Source organism: Ochotona curzoniae, unplaced genomic scaffold (assembly GCF_017591425.1).
Source record: "Ochotona curzoniae isolate NIBS_2020 unplaced genomic scaffold, NIBS_Ocur_1.0 contig_3498, whole genome shotgun sequence".
Taxonomy (NCBI): Eukaryota; Metazoa; Chordata; class Mammalia; order Lagomorpha; family Ochotonidae; genus Ochotona; species Ochotona curzoniae.
This window is the reverse complement of record NW_024465885.1, coordinates 12,673,860-12,697,560: the sequence shown is the minus strand read 5'-3', so window position 1 is coordinate 12,697,560 and position 23,701 is coordinate 12,673,860. Positions and strand designations below refer to the sequence as shown.

The following is a 23,701-nucleotide window of genomic DNA, read 5'->3' as shown; positions in this document are numbered from 1 at the left end:
GAAAATGTGCCATGCTCACATTGCCAAAGCCAGGGCACAGAGAGATAAAGGAGTCACGTACGCTCTTGACTGACTCAGCCTGAGAGTGACATGTGCCAATTCTGCACTGAGTTCAGCTGCCAGAACTTAAAAAAAAAGTTCCAACTGGAGGGTAGGCTAGGGAAAATGCGGGGGAGGGGCACTCTTAGTCTCATCCACAGACACAATGGTTGATACTTTGAAATGATCCAAAGAAGTTAGTAGGCAGTTTCTCATCATTCAAGTTTTAAACATAAAGGTAAAGTTTTCCAATTATTTTTTTTTCAAGTACACTGAAAGAGCAATTGTGTGGCGAAGTACTTACTGGCATTAAAAGTACCTTTTTTGAACTCTGTGTTAAAAACAGTGAAATTTTGCTTCACAGTTGTGAGATTTGGGTAAGTCATTTAACTTCTCTAAACTTAAACTTGTATCCTACCTGAAAGGGCTGTGTCCCAAAATGAGGTTAGGGAATACATGCAAACACTTTGACTCAGTGGTGCAGAGGCTGCATCCCGCAGCCATGGGATCTGGGTTTGATTCCTGCACTGAACCTGGAAGCTGAATGTGAGCCCAGCTTCCTCACAATGCAGACCTTGGTAGGCACTGGTGATGATGCAAGCAATTGTTCCTCTTGGTATATACTAAATGTTCAATATTTGTGGCTTTTGGTTTTCCTTAGATCATTATTGATGATATTGTTCTGGGATCAATGATTGTCAGCAGTCCTGTAGGGGTCCTCTCTGAGCCAGGAATGGATCTGTAATGATCTGAAGACCATGGGCTTTGTGAGAAAATGAATGATGTTTTGGGCAATTGTAAAAATGAAATATCCTCATCTTTTGCCTTTTTTTTTTTTTTTCAGATCATGGGGAGTTTCAAAGGTCATGCCCTCCCTGGAACCTTCTTCATCATCATGGCTCTTTGGTGGAGCACCAAGGGTATCCTGAAGTATATCTTCAGAAAGCAAAAGCGGACCTGCTACCTGGGTTCCAAAGCCTTATTCCGTCGAGCAGAAATTTTGGAGGGAACTGTGTTAGTCTGCATGGCCTTAACTGGTGAGTGGCTGTTCCTGTGTTCTTCTTTCAGATACTTTCACGTGCTGATAAACAGATATAAAATCAAGACGCAAATCAAACAGCACAACAGTCCGAAAGGTTTACAAGGCAAGATAAATAGGGAATTTGTTAATATTAGAAAAAAAAACTCAGAAAAAACAAATCAAGTACTTGCCATGATGAATTTTTCATTAAAAATATCTTGCCACATGTTCAAATTTCTCCCTCATATATTTTGTTAGGAAGATAATACTTTATGTTCATAAAAAACCTATTCCTTTATGAATTATTGGATGTAGTTACCTTGCCTGCCAAGCCAAGGTAGATTTTCCCTATAGAGTTAATTGGTATCTTTGAAATAATTTTATATCAAGTGTCCTCATCCATAGAAGAACAAAATCTACCAGGAATAATTTTGTAAATGACACCAAAACAATCAAGTGATTATGGACAAACTTCAGTAAGTACTCACTGCTGACGTGTGATGCGTGAAACGTCAGTGCTGAGAAGACCCTGCCTCGTGTACTCATTACTTTCCTTGGTTCCTAACCTGGAGGAAGAGGTTAGGCCAGGTGACCTCTGGCCTTGCCTTTTACTTTGTACCTGATGAAAATCTCCATGTTTTTAGCATTCCTGCCTCTCCTTTTTTTTTAAATTTAAGATTTATTCTTATTGGAAAGGCAGGTATGCAGAGAGAAGGAGATACGGAGATATAGAGAGAAAGGCCTTCCGTCCTCTGGTTCACTTCCCAAGTGGCCTCAATAGCCAGAGCTGAGCTGATAGGAAGCCAGAAACCAGGAGCCTCACAAGTTGGTGCAGGGTCCCAAGGCTTTGAGCCATCCTCTACTGCTTTCCCAGGCTATAAGCAGGGAGCTGGATGGGAAGCAGAGCAGCCAGGACATGAACTGGCATCCAAATGAGATCCTGGTGCATGCAAGGTGAGGATTTAGCCAAGAGGCTATTGTGCTGGGCTGTATCTCTTTTTCTACAAGATTTTTTCATTCTTTATTCATGGCAATAGATCTCTGCCATGACCCTCAGGTTGCCAAATGACAATTCTGGTTTCTCATTTCACAATAGGATAACCAAAGATAACACTAATACACTGCACTGAAACATCATATTGCTTATAAATATGTATAATTAAAAAATACATATATATATATAGTTTTTGTGTTACTTAAAATTTTTCTCCTTCTCTCGGTAAATCTCTCTTTCAACTAAAAATAAATAAATCTTAAATTGACTATTTCCAACAAGATTTTCCCCTGCCAAATTCTGTAGATTAGCAAGTAAGGCAGTATTTCTAAGAATGTTTACCAGTGTGCACAACTAACTGAACGATATACTCTATGCATCTGGTTATCTTGGTTGTCCTTAACCAGTGGAAAACTGAAGCCTTCGGCACTGTTCCTCAGGACCACACAAAACCACCTGCTGCTTTGTGGCAGCTCCCTAATTGTGTGCAGAGAAGGAAATGTGCAGGTGAACCAGTGGATGGAAGGCCTTTCTCTCTGTATCTCTGAGGGGCTGATTTCACAAATCCAAACTTCCACATCATGTAAGATTTATGTGAGTCATTAGAGTGGAATAGCCAGTGGAACTAACGGTCTGTATTGAAGATCTGAGACTGCTATTTGACTGGTTGCATATGTTTAACTAAAATTTCTTATTCCTATCAGTATCTGCATCTCCAAACAAGCCTTAAATGCCAGGGCTCAGTTACCAGGGAATAGTCCAGAGACACTGTAGAGTGGAATAAACAGTGTGCTAACTCTCCTGAACTTTCCTTTGTTTAACATAAAGTTGTGGGAGGATTACTAACACTGTGGGATGCTCTTATACAGGCATGACCGGGGAGCAGTTCATTCCTGGAGGACCCTACCTGACCTTATATAAAGAAGGCCAATGGAACCAACTCATGGGCTGGCATCATTTTACCATGTATTTCTTCTTTGGATTGCTGGGTGTATCCAATATCTTATGTTTCACCATCAGTTCAGTTCCTGTCTCCTTACCCAGGCTAATGCTATCAAATGCATTATTTGTGGAGGGTAAGTATTAGTATTTTTCTGTACCTTTCTCTGTTAGTGGATTTTGCCTAGCCCTTTATATCCCTCAGTCTTGGTACACTGTTGGTTGATATCTGGGTCATGGGAAGATGCTTAGATGCCTGGAGCAGAATACCAAAGATCTTCCTTCCTTATTGACTCATTGTGTCAAATTGGGCAAGCACACTCATTGTGCTTTGTTCACATCTACCATCTGTATTAAATAACCATGGCTGTGGTTACCTGTCTCTTGTTTGTCCTGGAAATTATCTTAATTTGGACTTTTAGCAAGTGAAACAACTCAGTGAAGCAAAAATCTACTATTACCTGACTAGTAGGGTCTGAAGAATTCGGTCACATGAAGATGTCAGGTCCTAATTTTGGAATGTTACTGCAAAGGATGGAACTAAAAAGTGCTGAATGATGAGAAGAGTCATTTTCAAGCTGTTTCCCTTACTTGGTACATTTGAAGAAAATTGCTTCATCCTCTATGAGAACAGGGCTGAATAAGAGATTGATGTCAACAATGAATAGCAGTTTCTTATTCTCCTACAGTGTTGTATCTCAGGGTGAACATCTTTTTTTTTTTTCTTTTTTAAGTGGAAAGGATTAAGACTAGGGTGGGATCCTGGCACAGTAGCCTAGCGGTTAAAGTCCTTGCTTTGCACACTCCAGGAGCCTTTATGGGTGTCAATTCTAATCCCTATGGCCCTTCTTCCCATCCAGCTTCCTGCCTGTGGCCTGGGAGGGCAGTGGAGGACAGCCCAAAGCCTTGGGACCCTGCATTTGCATGGGAGACCAGGAGAGTCTCTGGGCTCCTGGCTTTGGATTGGTTCAGCTCCAGCCATTGTGGCCACTTGGGGAGTGAATCACCGGGTGGAAGATCTTTCTTTCTCTCTTTCCTCCTCTCTGTATATCTGCCTTTCAAAAAAAAAAAAAAAAAAAAAGATTAGGGTGGAATTTGTCTACTCTCAGTTAGGTGCACTTACTGGGAGCTTTCTGAACCTCCTGTCATACTCAACAAAATCAAACTTACGGGTTCCGTCTGCCTTTGCTTCCTCCTGACTTCCTTAAGACAAGGCTTGGCTCATTCATCTGTATACTTAAAGCAGTCTTTCATGACATCACCCTCAGCCCTGTCATGCTTGCTGTTCACCATTCTGCACAGAAATGTCTTTGTAGTTTGTCAGACATGCCATCATGTGACAGATTAAAAGTTGGGGTGGGGAAGGGGGGTTACATTTCAAGGTCATGTTCTGATGGCAGGGTTGTGTTTCTGCAGTGGACATGTGCTCTTTTTGGACAACTGTAGGCATTCAGTGACCTGGATAGAGGCTGAGAGAGCAACAGCTGGTGGTTCCTCGGTTTCATTGAAAAAGACACGCTTTGTTCTCCCCTCCATCAGCTTTTATCTTCTACAACCACACTCACGGTCGGCAAATGCTGGACATCTTTGTGCATCAGCTGCTGTTCCTGGTGGTCTTTTTAACGGGCATCGTTGCCTTCATAGAGTTCCTGACACGGAACATTGTGCTTCTGGAGCTTCTGCGGTCTAGCCTCATTCTACTACAGGGGACCTGGTTCTGGCAAGTAAGTTGGAGTCACAAGGTATTGTATTTGTGTCTCTGCCTGTAGAGTCTCTGTGTTGGAGGGAGCATATTGCTTTAGAATCTAGTTCTCCAGCGAGAACACAGGCTGTTGGGAGGTACTGCTTCTTTGGGTGGCCTGGAAGTTCCCATGGGAGAGCTGCTGCGGAGGAGTGTGATATGCGCCACCTTATTACCCATGGGCATAGCTACAGTGAGGAACCTTGGAACCTATGCTTTTGTGTCAAAGTAGTTCCTGATGATAAGGCAGCTTACAGCGTACTAGTTTGTAAGCCAGAGAAATCCTTGGCGGATAAGAAAATTAGGAAAGTATCATTTATTGAGAAACAGCTATATGTCAGCTCCAGTACCAGGCTTTCACAAGTATATTGTTTCATTTTGTCCTTGCAACAACCCATCAGTTAAGCATGATTGTTTCTAGTCTAAGAATAGGAAGCCATGGGGATACCATTCCAGGCTCAAACAATATAAGAGTTAGGCTCTAACTCTGCGTTTATCTGACCCCAAAACCTAAGTTCTTTACCATTTTATGCTGTCAGCTGTAAACCTTATGCTTTTGAAAGTGTGAATTTTGATCAGTGAACATTCATTTTATAGAGACTGATAAATCGTAAGCCACTATAAATATATAGATATAGAGAAAGTTCAAGATGAAAGGTGAATGTGATTTAATTAAGAATAACCTCTTTGTTTTTAAGATTTATTTTATTTATGTAAAAGCTATAATAACACACACACAGAGAAAGAGAGAAACTCTTCCATCTGCTAGTTTGTCAACAATGTCCAGGACTGGGACAGGCCAAAACCAGGAGCCTGCAACTCCTTTTGAGTCTCCTGTGTGGATACAGAGGCCCCAGTACTTGGGCCATTTTCTGCAGCTTCTGTGGGATTAGCAGGGGGCTAGAGTGGAAACAAAGCAGCTGGCATTCACTTGGGATTGCCAAGTCCTGCTTATGTCTCAGCATGTTTACCAACGCCAGCCACAAAGATGACTTTTTCGAGGAGATATTTTTTTAGTCATCAGAGAGCAGAGATTTGGAATGAAGAGACTGTTCCAGGGATTTGTATTTCAGATGAGGAATGAGAAGAAAACACTAATGCATGAGGAAAAGAGAAACATGATGGCCAAATGACAGCATTAATGAAATATTTAAAACATATTGAGGAGGAGCCAGTCTTGTGGCACAGGGAGTAAAACTGCTACCTATAATGGTGTCTGTTTGTGTCCTAGTTTTTTGGATATATGCCCCGAAGTGAAGTAGCTGGATCATAAGGTTTTTAGTTTTTTTGAGTAATCCCCATAATGTTTTCCATGGTTTCTCTGTTAATTTCCATTCTCATTATACTATATCAGGGTTCTCTTTTCTTCATATTCTTAGCAGGGCATTTTTTATTTTTAAAACCTTTTGGATAATGGCCGTTCTTACTTGAGTGACATCATACCTCATCCTAGTTTTTATTTGCATTTTTTGGATTTTTTTTTAAAAGGCAAAAGAGGCAAAGGCAGACAGAGACTTTTTTTTAAATCTATTTCTATTGTTCACTTTTCAAACAAAAGCCAGGATTGGACCAGGCTGAAGCCAGGAACTGGAAACTCAACCTGTGTCTCACACATGGGTTACAGGGCTTGGGTATCTGAGAGATTGCTACATCCCAGGCACATGAGCAAGATGCTAGATCAGAAGCACAGGGGTCAGGACTAGAACTGGCACTCCAAGAAGAGACGCAGCAAACTTCCCATGGGATGTCTTCATTACAGTCTCTTCATTCCAAATCTCTGATGACTAAAATAATCTCCTCAAAAGAGTCATCTTTGAGGCTGGTGTTGGTAAAGATGCTGGGACATAAGAGGATTTGGGGCAATCCCACGTGAGTGCCAGGTGCTCTGTTTCCACTCTAGCTCTCTGCTAGCCTTCCCAGGGTCAAGTTTGTCTCTGTGCAGGCAGTACTTCCTGACCTCATCTGCTTGCTGTTCCCATGACTTATGCCTCTTGAAAAAAAAATAAATTAAATAAATTTAAAAAAAAACAGAGAACAAAAACTCTTAGTTTTTCAATAGATTTTTAAATATTTATTTGAGAGAGAAAAACATTAGAGACTTCCCATCCACTGGTTCACTCCTCAAAAGCTGGGTTGTACCAGTCCAAAACCAGGAGTCAGGAACTTGGGCTGGGTCCTCTACATGGTGCCAGCATCCCAACTACTTGAACCAGAACCTGCTGCCTCCCACAGTGTACATTAAGAGACAGTGAAAGTGGGAGCAGAGTCCTTACTTGTTCCCTAGTATTGTGATAGAAGTTGTGAGTCCCCAAGTGGCACCTTACCCACTGCTCCTCCAAACACCAGCCCCTGCTTTTCTTTTTATGAATTATTTAGAAATGTATTTTTAATGCCCCCCAAGTATTCTTTTTATTACTTATTTTTAATTTTTTTGTGGTCAGAGAATTTGTTCTCTTTGAAATAGTGAAGACTTTCTTGGGGACATGGTCTAGTATCAGTGTCTGTGAATATTCTGTGTATTGGAAAAGGCACTATATCCTTTCTTTGTTGAGTTCAGGATTTTACATGTATTGACTATATCAAATGTGTTAAAGAGCTTATTCAAATACAGTCAGACATGATCAACAAGGGAAACTCAAGGAGAGTGTAAAGATTGAATTACAAAGAGCAGAATTAATTAAATTGAAAATGTTCACCTAATATTTAATGTGTAGGTTCTGACAGAGAAGGCTGAAGCTCCAGCTCAAGTGGAAATAGATTAGCTCAGTGATGTTTCCTTTTACACAGAAATAATGTTTTTGCATTCCCCCAAAAGCTTTTCAAAGGAAGAGCTGTTTGGTTAAAATCTTGGGGCATAAATCCATGATTACATAGAAATTTTCAGCTACCAGTAAGTCTAGACTAGTTTCCGCTTTCACCTGGTGACCAGTCTAAAAAATGTCTGGAGTCTTAAAGAAAAATGAACATTTAATACCATCCCAAATACACACTGGGAGGAAATGAAGGGTTAGCCATAGTAACTCATCTCATTCTTGGATTCCTTTGAAATGAAAGTGTCTAAAACTTAAAAGAGTTTATTATGCTGCCATGATTTTTTTTTGATAGACATAGTATATGAAATATTGACGGCCAAGACTGTCTTAAGCTAACAATATTATGTTGGCATTTTGGGCTTTTTTTTTTTTACTACTCCTGCCAATTCTTCATATATGGTTCCTACCAGTATATAAACTATGGCTAAATTAAGCACATATCTGAACTCTTAGAACCTATATTTATGGACTTAACAAAGCAAATGATTAAACTGGCTAATAATAATTCATATGTAAGCTGTTGGATAACATGCAAACAGAGAAGGAATCTCCCTCTCATTCTATAATAATTGGTTTCTTTCTCAGTCCACATTACAATCAATACTGTTCTTCCAATAACCTAGCTGCATAATGCAATTTGCAAAAGGAAACAATCGTTCTTTAGGTCCTTTATAGTGAGTCACAGTTTCTCTGTGTCTTTGTGTGGGTGAAGATTTCAAAAGTGCACCTTGCTCCCAGGCTCCTTCTCATCCTCCTTAGGGCCACGGCCACTCGTTCAGTCAGAGGAAGAGGAAAAAGCCCCTGTTCTCTCTGCTTCTCCTAACTTTTGGACAGTTGCTTCCCCTGCATCTCCTGGCTCTATCAATCCTCTTCCCCACCCTGCCAGGAGATGGCCCCTGACTAGCCAGATTCTGAACAATGTCCTGCCTTAAGAAAAAAGACAAAAGTTCATTTTAGAATGATGGAAAGGTTCAACTGAGCAGTTGTGATCTGAGATGTTATATGGTGGATCAAACACTTGCTTAGAAGTACTGAAGTAAATGCTTAGATAATAAGATACAAAACAATAGAGAATTCACTCTTGGTGTACATGTCCCTGACTTGTTAAAGAAGATAATTTACCTTTGAAATATGATACAAATGAGATTTAAACTTAAAATAGATAAGGAGGGCCCAGGGCAATAGTGTAGTGGTTAAAGTCCTCGCCTTGCATGCCCGGGATCCCATATGGGCCCTGGTTCTAATCCCGGCGGCCTTGCTTCCCATCCAACTCCCTGCTTGTGGCCTGGGAAAGCAGTTGAGAATGGCCCAAAGCTTTGGGACCCTGCACCCAATTTGGAGACCTGGAAGAAGTTCCTGGATCCTGGCTTCAGATTGGCTCAACTCCAGCCATATACGGCCGCTTGGGGAGTAAACCATCAGACGGAAGATCTTCCTCTCTGTCTCTCCTCCTCTCTGTGTATCTGACTTTGCAATTAAAATAAAATACATCTTAAAAAAAACAGATAAGGAGTCGGCAGCAAAGACAGAACAAGAAAATAGAAATTTATTTTTTAGATGCAATGCTTTTCTTGGGATTGTCTGATAGGAACAAATTAAGGCAATGGATGAGCATTCCTGTTTGTCTGGCTCACGTGGCTTTACTCTCCATAAGCGTCCGTCATATCTTCAACTTTTCAGTGTCAGGTTCTGAGGGCTCCAGTGAGTGTTAGCAATGAGACGCATGCAAAGTTTCTATTCTCCTGGTACAAACGGAAAATATGACTGGGGGAATTGATGAAGACACATGGAGGCGACTTGAGAGAGATTTTAATTTGAAACCTACCAAAAGGCAATTGTGCCTGTGGCATGTAATTAAAATTTGGCAGGCCTCCAGGTGGGACTGACCCAGATCTGTAGTCTACCTTTCCCATATTAATCATGTGAAACACCAAAGACAAGACATTCTGGACCTTTGAGCCTCTTCAACTATGAAAGAGAAATAATAGTTCCTGGTGTTGTAGAACTTACAGCTTGAACACTCACATGGCCCTGTGGAGATGGCTGTTAATTCCATGGTGGAAGAGTAGAGAAATCTGCTTGGAGAATGGAAGGCTAGTCAGAAACTGAAGGTCCAAGAGTCACCAGTTCATCTCAGCTGGAGATTTCAGGCAGAAGATACACTTCTGCTTATTTTGATCTTAGACTGCTGCAGTAGTTCTCTAGGGCTGTCTCCACAGATGAGTGACTTCACATAGTAGACACCGTGCTGAAGGCCCGAAATCTGAAGCCAGGGGTGCTGGAAGCCTTAGTTCCTTCCTTTGTGGGGCCCATGGGGAGAAGGTGTGCCACACGGATGGTCCTTGACATCCTTGAGGTCCAATCTCTGGCCTGTCTTTATGTAATATTTTCCCTGTGTGTCTTTACCATCCTGTGTTTTTACATGACTGTTTTATAAGAATGTCAATCACTGGAATTCCAGCCAACTGTGTGTGACATCTTAACCTAATACTATCTGCATGTGTCCTGTTTCCAAAGAGGGCACAGTAAGAGGTACTGAAGGTTAGGACTTGAAGGAGTAATATAACCCATGACTGCTGATTTTTACCTGTGGGGGCTGGAAAAAAATCACTTGCTAAATAGGTGAATAGCTTGTGTGTGTGCAGCATTGGAGGACCATGGGTAGCCCCGATGGGTGGGAACCAGAGAGCTGGCTCATAGTTTTTTTTACATTCCCCGAGAGATCCTTTCTTGCCACAGGCTTTCTGGTTTAGTTGCTGTGACTTGTAAGATAAAGAGAGAGGCAGCCTGTGTGATCCTGACACATCAGCTTTTGCTGGACTGCTAAACTGGGTATTGATAACATGACTTGAATTTTCTTTCTGTACAGTGAGCACAAGATAACCCAGACATTCTTGCTGTCTTCCAGGAATTGCAGGGACCTGGATTTTGATATCTTTTTTTTTAAATCTCATAGAGAGCTTTCCCTAGTAGCATACACAAGAAGTGTAATGCAATGCCAGTGTATCCAAAGCAACAGACAAACCAGCTGGGTGGCATTTCTGCTTGAGGCTTCTGAGTATTGAGTGTTGGTGACTCTGATTTAATAACTGATCTGCCTTTTGCCAGCCGAATGTGACTGTGGTCCCTTGTAGCAGCCCCAGCTGTGGGCACTGTAGAGTCATGCAAATGTCTTTGCTTGTGTTTGGCAATGAATGGATAGGATCATGGCGTTTTTGGATTATCCTATGTCTGAAAGAGACAACAAATGAATCTTTTTGCTTGTGTGTATGTGTGTGTGTGTGTGTGTGTGTGTGAGAGAGAGAGAGAGAGAGAGAGAGAAGGATTTTCTTCCATCTGCTGATTTACTCCCACTCCTCAAATGTCCACAGGTTGGGATTGGGCCAGGCCAAAGCCAGGAGGCTGGAACTCATTCTGAGTCCCTCATATGGATGGCTAGGACTTGGGTATTTGTCATCACTTGCTGCCTTCCATGGTGATGTGTTAGCAGAAGCTGGAACTGGAAGTGGAACCAGGTCTGGAAACCAGTCATTCTGAAATGGGATGCAAGCACTTCAAACATCATCTTAATGCTGTGCCAAACCTGCCTCCATGCTATTTTTAAATAATGTTGTATTTTGGGAATGTTTAGGATTCTGACATTGGTTTAGAAATGAAATACATAAAATCAGCACGGAAGTAGGAAGCTTTGCTCTGCCCCCCTCTGCTTGGTAACCTGAATGACGAATCTATACAAAATGTATAGTTCTACTCAAACTGGCCACCTGGAAACATGCCGAATAATGGCAGTTTTTTCTTTCTTTTCTTTCTTTCTCTCTCTTTCTTTCTTTCTTTCTTTCTTTCTTTCTTTCTTTCTTTCTTTCTTTCTTTCTTTCTTTCTTTCTTTCTTTCTTTCTTTCTTTCTTTCTTTCTTCCTTCCTTCCTTCCTTCCTTCCTTCCTTCCTTCCTTCCTTCCTTCCTTCCTTTCTTTCTCTCTCTCTCTCTTTCTTTCTTTCTTCCATTCTTTCTCTCCCTTTCTTTCTGTCTCTCTCTTCCTTCCTTCATTTTCTTTCTTTCTGCACAGCTTTTGGATGGAATTCCCTAATTTTAAGTGTTATCTTGCTGGGCATTGAAATTGCAGTGTCTCCCAACTCCCCACCCCTACATTCTCATTTGAGAGATCTATGAATGAGCTTCAGGATCTAATTCTTATTTGCCCCACCCGAGTGGGTAAGTATGCCTCTGAGACAAACTGTATCACATTTCAGTAGTTTTGTGTCTTCATTTACACTGTGTCTGTAAAGGTAAAAACAGCGAGAATCTGTTGTCACATTTGTGGGCTTTCTTAACAATGAGCCCTTGGGGGCAGTCATTTAGCCTAGCAGTTAAGATAACCATGCCCCACCTGGAGGACCTGGGCTTGATGCTTAGCTCTGGTTCCTGACTCCAGTTTGTAAGGTAGAAGTGATGACTCTGGTAGTTGAGTTCGCGCCACCCACTAGGAGCCCATTGAGCTCCAAGGACTTCAGACCAGTTGGGGAAAGGAGATCTTGTGGGCAGATGGGAGTGAAATAGCAAGTGAGCGCACTTGTGTGTCTGCTTCCTCTCTCTTTTCTTCTCTCTCTAATAATTTATTTAAAAAATTAATGAATAAAACTATGTCATCTAGCTTCAGCTGTTCCTACGGCTTAATAGAGTCTGTAAGCCTCGGTGTGCCAGTTCCTGGCTTCACCAATCCATTGCTACTTCTCTGCTGTCTCCAGGTCCCGTTCATCCGCCAAAGCTCCACATTGCACAGCAGTCTCCGAGGAAATGCAAATCTGTTCATTTTAATCTTATGCCTTAACCCCTAGTACTTTCCCTTAGTGCCCTAATATCAAGTCCAAATGTTTTGTCATCTACCTAGATCCCTTCTCTTCTTACTTTTCAATTGCATGCCTAAGGCTAGCTTGGTCCCAGGCACATAGTATGCCCTTCAGAAAAAGTGGAATGAATGAGTAGAAGGCAGAGAACTGGAGTTAAGTATAATCCCTTCTCCCTTTTCAATGGAGATCAGTTTATAAGCTCTTCACAGTGTCAAAAAGTCTTAAGAATAGTTCCCCATACTCATAGAAACCTGCATATCACTTAATAAAATTTAAACATGTGCATGCCCACATACTTATGTAGGTGTTGTGATATTATAAACACATTGTATACTGTACTTACAGAATGGTATTTATATATAAAGTTTCTGTATATATTCATTCTTTAGTATCTTGGCCCCCCCTTATCTGAGGTTCCACTTTCTCTGGTTTCAGTAACTCACAGTCAATTACAGTTGGAAAATATGAAATGGAAAATTCCAGAAATAAATAACTCACAGTTTTAAGTTGCCTGCCATTCTGAACTGTGTGATGAAATCTCTCTGTCCTCCTTCTGGGAAGCGAATGACTCCTCTGTGCAGGGTATCCGTGGTATACACTCAGATGCTATTCATCCATTAGTCACCTGACTACCATCTCAGTTATCTGATGCACTGTCGCAATCTCAAGGTGCTCGTGTTCAAGTAACTTGTGTTGTACTCACTAATGATTCCCAAGCACAAGAGTGTTGATGCTGACAGGTTTAGTACAATCTATTGGTTAATTGTGGTCATGGTTAATCTCTTACCACGGCTTAATTTATAAATTAAATTTAATCATAGGTATGTATGTTCAGGAAAATATAGAATACTATAGAGTTCACTATCCAAGGTTTCAATTGTCCATTGATGGATTTACTTTCTTGTGGATAAGGGGAGGGCAGTCTACTTTGTACATGTCAGTATAAAAATACTTAGGCTTGTGAATGTGCTTACATTTGTGTGTCCATTTATAAAAGGGAAAAAAATTAAATGTCAAGGAATTTGAATTTTTTTTAAATTTAAATTTCTAAAATTTTATAATACAATTCCATAGGCTGTGGGATTTCCCTTACACTCTCCCCAAATTCTCACCCTCCTAACTGATTTCCTTTATATTATTACAATAGTATAGTCCTTCATAAGCAGTCATAAGTCCATCATTCCGCAGCTATAGACATTCTGCAGGTATTGGCAGAGAGTCCAGCACCCTATTGTAAGGAATTATATAACAGTTTCATTGGGAGTCTATCTTTGATTTGTGTGTAGAAATGCATGCTGCATTGTATCTTCACATCTGGATATGATAGTCTTTATTACACAGTTACTATATATTGGATTGGTTTTTGAAATGTGTCGAAGAATATGGGTAGAATAAATGTTGCTCAGGGCCTGCCAATCTATATATAATCTATGCTTGAAGGGTCACACAACACCATTTCTTTATTGGAGCATCTTCAATCTCAGTGTTATATTCAACATATAGCAAAACCTCTGAGATGACTTCAACCAGCTTTGCTATGCAGGCCTCTATCCTCTCCATTGTTCCATATAGAAAGGCTGTGTGGTAAGCAAGAGTCTTGAGAGAGCATGGAGTTGTCAGAGCCAGACACTGCCAGCTGGGAATCCTTCTTAAGTCACTCAGCTGTTTTGTAATATTGGAGAAATTACTTAAGCCGGTGACTTCCAGTATTTCCCCCTGGAATATGAAAAAAAAATGAGGTTGGTTTCTTTTTCTTGGCATTGTTTTGAGGACTGGAGGTTATTGTCAAATTTATGGGCATGAGAGAAGGCCAAGCGGCCAGCATATGGAGGAACACCTACAAATGATAGTTTTCTTTTTTTTAACTAAAGGAAACTAGAAATGAGAATAAATGATTAAGACACAATTCTTAGTTTTCCTTGACTTAGTAAGATGATGTGACATTTCAAACAAAACATGTGAAATTTTCACTCAATATTACAGACTAAATTTGTTTTTCCCTGTAAGATTTCATTCATTAAATGTGTGATCCTGCGGCAAATCACTCAATCATTCTGTTTCTTTATTCGGATAATGAAGATGATAGTACATTAATATGACAGTAGTAATAGGAATGTGCTTCAAGCAGTTCTTGGGAAATGAAAAGATATATTTATTTTTGTGCAAAATTTAATTTTTTAAAGCAAGATTTATTTATTTGAAAGTCCTCTCTCCTCCCTCCAAAAAGAAAAACCCGAATAGGGATAGATAGAGAAGAGGGAAAGAGAAGAGAACGAGAGGAAGAGAGAGAGAATCTTCCATTCTCTGGATTTGTCCCTCAGATCGCTATTGACTGCCATGTCTGGGCCAGGCAGAAGCCAGCATCTAGTCTTCCACATGAGCTGCAGAAGCTCACGTACTTGGGCCATTTTCTGCTGCCTTCCGGGGCCCATTATTAGGAAGTTGGATCAGAAGTAGAGTAGCTGGACTCAAATCAGCACTCCCATAGAGGATACTGGCATTTTGAAACGTAGCTTAATCCCCTGCACCACAATGCCAGCCAGCCACAGTACACATCTTTTTAAAATCTCTGCATTTTTCTTCTTGTAGTATGTGTTTTCCATGAATTTTTGGAGTCCCTAATGCTGACTAGAAAGCCATTGTGGGGAGACTACTAAACATGATAACTTACATATTAATCAATATCTGGTAGACATATGGCCAATTATCCATGATACTATTTTGGACTTGTAATTCATTTAACTCTAGAGGCCTGAAGTTTTTCTGTCTACCCATTCATTCATCCATCATGTTTCACTATTTTTTATTGGAGTACAATTCACAGGACATAGAATTAACCGTTTTAAAATTTGGCAGCATTTAATACATTCACAGTGTTGGGCATTCTCCTCTTCTCTTAAGTTCTAGCACATTCTCATCAGCTGCAAAGAAAGTCCTGCACAAATTAGGCAGTCACTCCTTTCCCTTCTTCTCACCAACCAACAACCATGAACCTGCTCTCTGTCTCTTTGAATGTTTACCCATTTGATATAAACAGAACATGCAATATGTGACTTCTTGAGTGTGGCTTCTTTCACTAAATTTTTCAAGTTTCAACCATGTTTTTTGCATGCATTATGAATACTTTATTCTGTTTTAAAATTAATAATTCCTTGTGTAAATGCAATACCACATTTTTCTTAAATACCACATTTGATAGATGTTTGGCTTACTTTTATCTCTTGGCTATAATGGATAATGTTGATATGAATTCTTATATACACATTTTGTTTAAATATTTATTTTCAGTTCTATTAAGTGTATACCTAGAATTGTAAATGTTTGGAAACAAAATATGGTAATTCTATATTTAACTTCCTGGGGATTTACCAAAGTGTTTTTTGCAGTGGCTATATCATTTCTATTTCTGTATCAATGACTAGAGATTCCAATTTATCTAATCTCACTAATGTTTCCAAGTTTTCTTTGTTATTATTATTGGTATCCACATGGCACAATGTAATAGTTCATTTTGATTTTGACTGAGGTTTCTCTTATAAAATGATGCCCATCTTTGCATGTGCTGTCCACCATTTGTATAGTTTCTTTTGGGAAATTTTTTAAGTCTTTTGACCATAAATTTTGTTGATGATGTTGAGTTTCGGGAGTTTTTTAAGATATATTTTCTAAATATGAATCCTTTATCAGATATGAGTTTTCATTTTTTGATACTGCTCTTAAAAGCACAAAAGTTTCTAATTGTAATGAAGTTCAATTTGTTTTTTTCTTGAGTAATTGTGTTTTTGTTGTCATTGTTAAGAAACCATCACCAAATTCCATGTCATGAAAGTTTCTCATGTTTCTTAAAAGAGTTTTATGAATTTTCTCTCATACTTAGATCTTTGATCCAATTTGGATTACTTTCTAGCTAATGTGAGGAAAAGGTCCAGATTTATTCTTTTGCATGTGAATATCTAGGTATCCCATTTAATGGCTTTAGTACCCGCTCAAACCATAGATGATTGGGTTTCTTTCTGGCCTCTCAATTTTGTTTCATTGATCATTGGGCCAATACCACACTGTTTTTAAACTATAGCTTTGTAGTAAATTTTGAAATGAAGAAGTGTTGATTCTTTACTTTTCTTTCTCAAGATTTATATTTGTATTTTAAAAATCATTTTCGATTCCTTGCAATTCCATATGATTTTTAGAATCATTTTTTTCATTGTTTTAAAACATGTCTTTGGGATTTTAATAGGAATTACATCTATTATGTACCTTGACTTATATATTTCCACCTCAACAATAGTAAGCCTTCCAGCCCATGAACTTAAGATGGCTATTCATTTATTTGTCCGTGATTTCTTTCAATAATGCATGTACTATACAGATGTTTAAATTTATTAATTAATTTATTTTTAATTATACTCTTCAATGTGATTATGAATGGAATTTTTTCTTAATTTAATTTCTGGATTGTTTATTACTGTGTATTGAAATATAATTGATTTTTGTATGATGATTTTGTATTTATACTTCATTGAACTCTTAATAATTTTTCTAATTCTCTAGGATTTTATACATATAAGATCATGTCATGTTATGAATGAAGATGTTTTTATTTCTTTATAATATAAATGTCTTTCATTTTTCTTTCCTAATTACCCCAGCTAGAATTTCTGATACAATAGTGAATCACCAGTTGGTGAAAACAGACATACTTGTTTCTTATTTCAAGGGAAAAGCTTCTTCAGTTTTTCACCATACTGCTAGTAGTAGACATTCATTCATTTAAAGATATTTTTGTATCCTCAAATCAAAATAACTTTTGAGTGAAAATGCACAATGTAGAGTGTAATACACTCTCTGAAGGTCTGCCTATTTTTAGAGGTGATCAGTATTTACACATTGAAAATTGATAATTAAGTAATTTCTAATTTTTTTTCATAATATGACTTCATAGACATTGTGTACATTGCTAATACAGAAAGGAAAACCTAGTGTCTTATTGGTGATATTTTGATAATAGAGGTTTTCTAAGCTATTTTTTATCTTGAGAAAAAGTATCTTACAATACACTGTCTCTGAGAAAGTGGTTGGCTATTTTAATTTGTACTTTTGTTTTAAATTGCAGATAGGTTTTGTCCTTTATCCTCCTAGTGGAGGTCCGGCATGGGACCTGGCAGATCATGAAAACAGTTTGTTTCTAACCATGTGCTTTTGCTGGCATTATGCACTATCCTTCATCATCATTGGAACGAATTATGCTTTCCTCACATGGTAAGTTAGTGATTTTTGTTCTCGTAAGTTCTATTTTTCAATATATGATTGTGAGGGCTCACTAGTGATGAGCTGAAAATTCAAAATAATATTTCATTCCCTTCCTCCTGTAAGACAGGGTAGCATAGCAGAAACTTTCCAGCAAATGTGGACATTCCCAGAGTAAAGAATTGATGCTGGGTCAAACCTTAACCAGCTCAGCAGTGTCTTTGCTGGGACTGTGCCTCCCCCATTGCTCTCAACACACTGCTCTGTGCCTTCACATCCTTGCATCTGCAGTTTCCTCTTCCCACTGGTCTGCTCCCAGGTTTGCAGGGGATTTCTTAATCAACTTGTATCTCTCCTGTTAAATTTAAGCGCTGGCCAATTGACACTGACTAATATTTCTGAAAAATAAAATTTGGTTGAGTGCTTTTTTTTTAGGATCCTGAAGGAATATTTCTTATTTAAGGCTGATTACTTAATCACATTCCAGTCTTGATTTTGTTTTTTGTAAAATGTCGGTAATAGTAGTAACTAAATAATATCATGCATTTAAACTTCTTAAGACATAATAACAGTTTTATAAATGTTACTGTCTTCTTGTTCCCCCCTCCTTCTTCTGCCTCTTTGGTATTAAAAAATGAGTTAGGTATAGACTATTTCCATGAAATATTTCTAGTCCTGTAGCCGGGACTAAATTAGAGAGACAATTATAGAGCAGCAAGTGGAACAAGAAGAGAACCAAATCATTGTTAGAGCCCAGAGAGGGCTCCCCACAATTGAAAATCATGCTATAGCTTGAAAGTTGAACAGGAATGAAAGGGGATCTCATGCTTTCTGTAAGGTTGTTGGCATCAACCCACACTTGGCTTTCATGATTCCATTGGCCAGGCATAAAGGTTGCAGAACATAATCCCTTAGACTACAGAGCTAATTGGAATTTTCACAGTGTTCTGTATCTATAATATTCTTATGGTGGCCACTAGCTAGTGAGTGGTTGAAAGACGGCTAGTGCTGTGTTCATTTGAAGTCACTCTAGTAGCCATAGTCACATGTGGAGTGCCATCACTGAACTCAACACTACATAGCCAGCAGGATCCTTAGCAAGTAGTGGCTGTTGGCAGGCCCAGAGGACTTTGAGCCTCTGCAGGAAGCAGCTTTCCTCTCCTCTCCAGATGGAAGCCCCACTCAGCTCATCTAGCTGAAGTAGTCCTGGTGCTGGGGCACTGAAAGAGCAAACTATTTCCTTGTCCAGGTCCCTGGTGTCTGCTAGGCCTTGAATAAGCCCATTTTGATATGCGATTGCTTCCTTCTACACACATGCAAGCAATTTTGAAAGCTAGAAAACTCTCCCTTCCCACTGATGAATTTGTGTTGGTCCCTATTCCATCTCCTTCGCCCCTGGTCCCCAAAGCAGGTGCATGGGCTTTGGCAGGCTCCACCACTGATTGAAACTTAACTTCTTCCCCTGTTGTTCTAGGCTGACATCTGGGTCTCAACTCCTTAGGGGCTCGACTGCCTCCAAGAAGAGTACCAACATTCAAGGAAACCCAGTACCTCATGTCAGCTCCCTTCCAGAACCAAAAGAAGACTATAGTCTCTTCCTGTTTCAAAAATCTTCAGATCCTTGACAAACCTCTTTCTCACTTCCAGTTTTGTAGAGACTGGCACTCCGTTTTTATGTCTCACCCTCTCATTTTCACCTTCATATGTCATCTTTCTAAATAGGCAGATCTCTTACCTGGTATAGTCACAAGAAATGCGTATTTCCCATGAAAAGTCTTGTAGTTCTTCTTGCCCTTGTTTGTCTCCAATGGACATGTTACCAGTTGTGATACACCTTGGGATGTTGACTGTTAGCTCATGTGTTACTGGCTAGTTTGTGAGTATTTTCTTGAGAGAAAGACCCCTTGCATTCTCCTCATACTGCTTGGCACACTGCCTAACATGTGATAGCTGCTCAATAAACACTTGCTGGCTCTTTTAATAGATCTGTGTTTCGGAGCTCCTTCAATATAGGTTTGCATGGAAATCATGTTGCACAGTCTCCACAGTTTTGTCCTCATGTTGCTCTTTGAAAGATACAATCAAGAATATCAAGATTCTGATGTATTTTGATAGAAATTAAGCAACAGTTTAAACATTATGGAGACTCAGTACTGCCCTTCAGGGAGGTCATGAGGCAGGTAATTCAGTCCTACATTTCAGGCTAAGCAGCTGTGACAGTCTGTCACTCAGGAGTTGACTGTGGAGTGGTTTGTAACTCATCTCCAAGGGCTGAATTATCATAAAATTATCTTGGAACTTGTTTGACATAAAACAGTGATCACCACAGAAATACAGCAGGTTGATGGGCCTATTGCTCCCAGCACTGCTAAAAAAATGATGCTGTACTGCTCAGATTTCCACAATAAGCAGAAGATGGCCTTGTCCAGTGCCACACTTGACTATAATGGCTCAGAGGAGAGACTGTTTTGAAAATCTTAGTGTATTTATTGTATTTCATATTGAAACACAACTAGACTGTTTCTAATCCCATCTGGGGGTAGGCAAATATTACCTGATTACAGGTTTACAGGTGGATTATCTAAACAATAATTCTTTTTATTTTTTTTATAAATGTATTGTTTTACTGTGTGTGTGTGTGTTTTAAGATTTATTTATTTTTACTGAAAAATCAGATCTACAGAAAGAAGGAGAGACAGAGAGAAAGATCTTCTGTCTGCTGGTTCACTCCCCAAGTGTCTGCAACAGCAAGAGTTGAGCCAGTTTGAACCCAGGAGCCAGGAGCTTCTTCTGGGTCTCCTACACAGGTGCAAGGGTCTCAAGACTCTGGGCTGTCCTCTACTGCTTTCTCAGGCACAAGCAGGGAGCTGGATGAGAGATGGAGCAGCTAGGATATAAACTGGTGCCCATATGGGATCCTGGTGCTTGCAGGGATAGGGTTAGCTTTTTGGGTCATTGTGCTGGGCCCAAAGCAACAATTGTTGTGAGCCATTTTGAAAGACAAAATCAAAATGCCCAATGTCAGGCATGTGATTGTCTCCTGGAAATATACCCATTATTCAGCTCTGTGGTTTCTCACATTAATTGAACAAAACATTTGAGAGCAAACGAGCATTCACCCTGACCATACTTCTGGTATTTATCTCATCCCAGTCAATAGCAACTATCTGTACTTTCTCTCTCAAATACCCCAGTTGGCTTCAAGTGCCCATATCTAAAGTTACTTGCAGCTTGGTGGACTGCAGCAAATGCAGACACAGCTCAGAGTGGAGGAAAGGGGTGCAGGAGCAAACACTAGGGTCTACCTTAACCATTAATTTGAAATAAGAAGCCATGTCTTTGTTTTAGTTTCCACAGCAGTCACTGAGAATGAAACTAATCAGTTACTCCATCCCATTTCATCCTGTATGCGTTGAACTCTGCAATGTGAAAATCATGTGCAGGTGTAAAAAAATGACACATGGTTCAGCCTTTAGAGTTGGGTAACTGGGCAGCACATCCATAGTCAGTTAATAATCAAGGCATATGATCTTGAGCAGTTTCCACAGGCTCTTGACTGAATAGATGTTATTGGTAGGTTCAGTTGTTTTTGGAGGAGTTAATGCTGAGTTGAAAACGAAGAAGTATCCCCTATTAATGGGTGATATTCGTGGAGATAACTCCCTGCTCCAAAAGTGACTGATTTAACAAATGTGTGTGGCACTGCTGTTTAGCTGCTCCACATGGATACAGGCTGGGCCATCCTGCCCAGCTGAGCTGTCCACCATGCCTTACACAAAAGCACAAAGTTGGGCAAGGAGGGGCTGAAGTGGAATCCAGACTAGACATGAGGCTTGACTTGAGCTGTCAAGCCCAGGGCAGCCATGGCTTCCTGCACTTCATTAATAGAAGAGAGTATCTTTTTGCTAGGTCTGGCTGGTGGCTTTCAAGGAGAGATTCGACTGATTTGGGTTTTCTTCGATTTTGTAACATCTCCGAAATCCTCTTATTTGTTTTAGAAATGATAAAATGTCACCTGTTGTTTCATTAAACAATCATGTCATAGTAAAAAGCAACATTTTGTCTGTTAATGTAACAAAAACAGTTTTAGCTATTCCTAAAGCCAAATGAAAGTGATTTTCAATTTTGGGGATGTTTTTCTGATTTGTATAAATAATCCAGAGTTGGTTGCATTTGGAATGCATGTTGCCCTGGGTTTCTTTTTTCGATATCATCTACTTAGTGATGCTTTCTTATTCTCCTTAGGTTTGTGAAATCAAGACTTAAGAGGCTTTGCCCCTCAGAAGTTGGACTCCTGAAAAATGCTGAACGAGAACAAGAATCTGAAGAAGAGATGTGATTGGGGTCGCTACCCACTCTTTCTAGATAAACCTCTTTTTTTGCATTGTCTTGTCCTGGTTTTGTTTCTTGACCTTCTGTTTGGAGAACAACCGCTGAGGACAGCTCTCAGTGTACTGTTTGTATTTCCAACTCTGTTAAAAGGATTTGAATTTCAATGTTTAATTTTTGCTTTGAAAATACTTTGGGTGATGAATTTGTTTTGCACATCATGTACGACAAGGTTTTAGGGGCTAGGGTGACTTTTCTCACGTCATACAGATTCTGAGGCCCAAACTAAGATAAATTAATGGCTTAATTTACCTTGTATAGATGCTCAAAGTTGTTGGGATTGATATCATTTGTAAGTTGTTGGGCATGGGATTAGACATGTGTGTCATTGCTGCAATGAGAAATAAATAAATACATGCACCTTGGTGCAGGAACTTCAAATCTTTTTTTTTTTTTTTTTGACTACATTCCACCTCATCTGATGCTGAAGAAGTGGCCTGATAGAGATTTCTTTCAGTCAGAGTCTATCTCCAAAGTGCCTGGAGAACACCTTGGGGAAAAAAAAAGTAGTCCAAAAGTGCTCCTGAAGTTTGTGATCTTTCAGAGAAGATAAAAAGGCCCATCCCCAAGACACCTTCTAGCAAACCACCAGGAACGGTTACTGAGCAAAGAGGTCCTTCATTAGCACAACCGGCTACAATGCTGTCCAACTTTTAAAACAGGTGAAGGATTTGTGTAAGAAAAACTCTTTTTGTGGAATACCTGGCTGAAAAGTTAGAATTTTGGCCTTGTCTATGTACTAGGTTGCACCACTGGAGAGCCAAGAACTCTAACTCTCCCTTTACCTTAGCCAGTCTCTGGGTCTCTGTCATACATCTTTTTTGGTAAAGCATGAGAATCGAGTTGGGATCAACATGGTGATATAGCATGCTAATCCTCAGCCTGTGGCACCAGCATCCTATATGGGTGCCAGTTTATGTTCCAGATGCCCCACTTTTGATCCAGCTTCCTGTTAATGCTCTGGGAAAGTAGCAGAGGATGGCCCAATAACTTGGGACTCTGCACCCACATGGGAGACCCAGAAGAAGCTCCTGGCTCCTGGCTTTGGACCAGTTCAGCTCTGGTCTTTTGTGGTTATTGGAGGAGTGAACTAGCAGATGGAAAATCCCTCTTTCACACCTCTCCCTCCCCTGGTAACTGACTTTCAAGTAAAATAAACTTTTTTTTTTTTTAATTTATTTGTTTTTATTGGAAAAGCAGATCACATTTACAGAGAGGAAAGACACAGAGAAGGATTTTCTGTCCACTGATTCACTCCTCAAGTGGCTGCAAAGGCAAGAGTTGAGCTAATCCAAAGCCAGGAGCTTCTTCCAAGTCTCTCATGGAGATGCAGGGTTCCAAGGCCTTGGGCTGTCCTTCACTGCTTTCCCAGGTCACAAGCAGGGAGATGGATGGGAAGTGGGGCTGCCAGGAAACGAACTGGCACCCATATTAGATCCCAGCACACACAAGGCAAGGATTAAACCACTAGGCTATCATGCCAGGCCCAATTTTGTTTGTTTATTTGTTTAAGGAATTGAAGGAAACATGGGGTCTTTTTCAGATACCATGCTTCAGTGGTTCTAGAACTTGAAGCCTTAGGGTAGCTACTTTAGCCTGATATTAAAGGCCCATCTTGATGCCATAGAAAAGCAAATTAGGACTGTGGGAATCCTTGATGGGTGGTCCAGATGT

General features: G+C 39.9%; 1 protein-coding gene across 5 annotated transcripts in view; it reads left to right on the top strand.

Moving 5' to 3' along the window:
* TMEM45A (transmembrane protein 45A) overlaps nt 1-22,408 on the top strand; it is an 82,934-nt gene extending 60,526 nt beyond the window's left edge. For 2 of the 5 annotated variants that reach the window (XM_040980568.1, XM_040980566.1), the window contains exons 2-6: nt 884-1,076; nt 2,924-3,130; nt 4,533-4,717; nt 17,505-17,650; nt 19,113-19,556. In XM_040980568.1, the coding sequence (XP_040836502.1) occupies nt 887-1,076; nt 2,924-3,130; nt 4,533-4,717; nt 17,505-17,650; nt 19,113-19,263 (879 nt within the window). In that variant the 5' untranslated portion in view covers nt 884-886 and the 3' untranslated portion in view covers nt 19,264-19,556. Of the gene's footprint in view, nt 1-235; nt 278-883; nt 1,077-2,923; nt 3,131-4,532; nt 4,718-17,504; nt 17,651-19,112; nt 19,557-21,883 lie in introns of those variants that run through there. The other 3 variants (XM_040980567.1, XM_040980571.1, XM_040980570.1) reach the window with 3 other exon arrangements.
* Nucleotides 22,409-23,701: the final 1,293 nt, after the last annotated feature.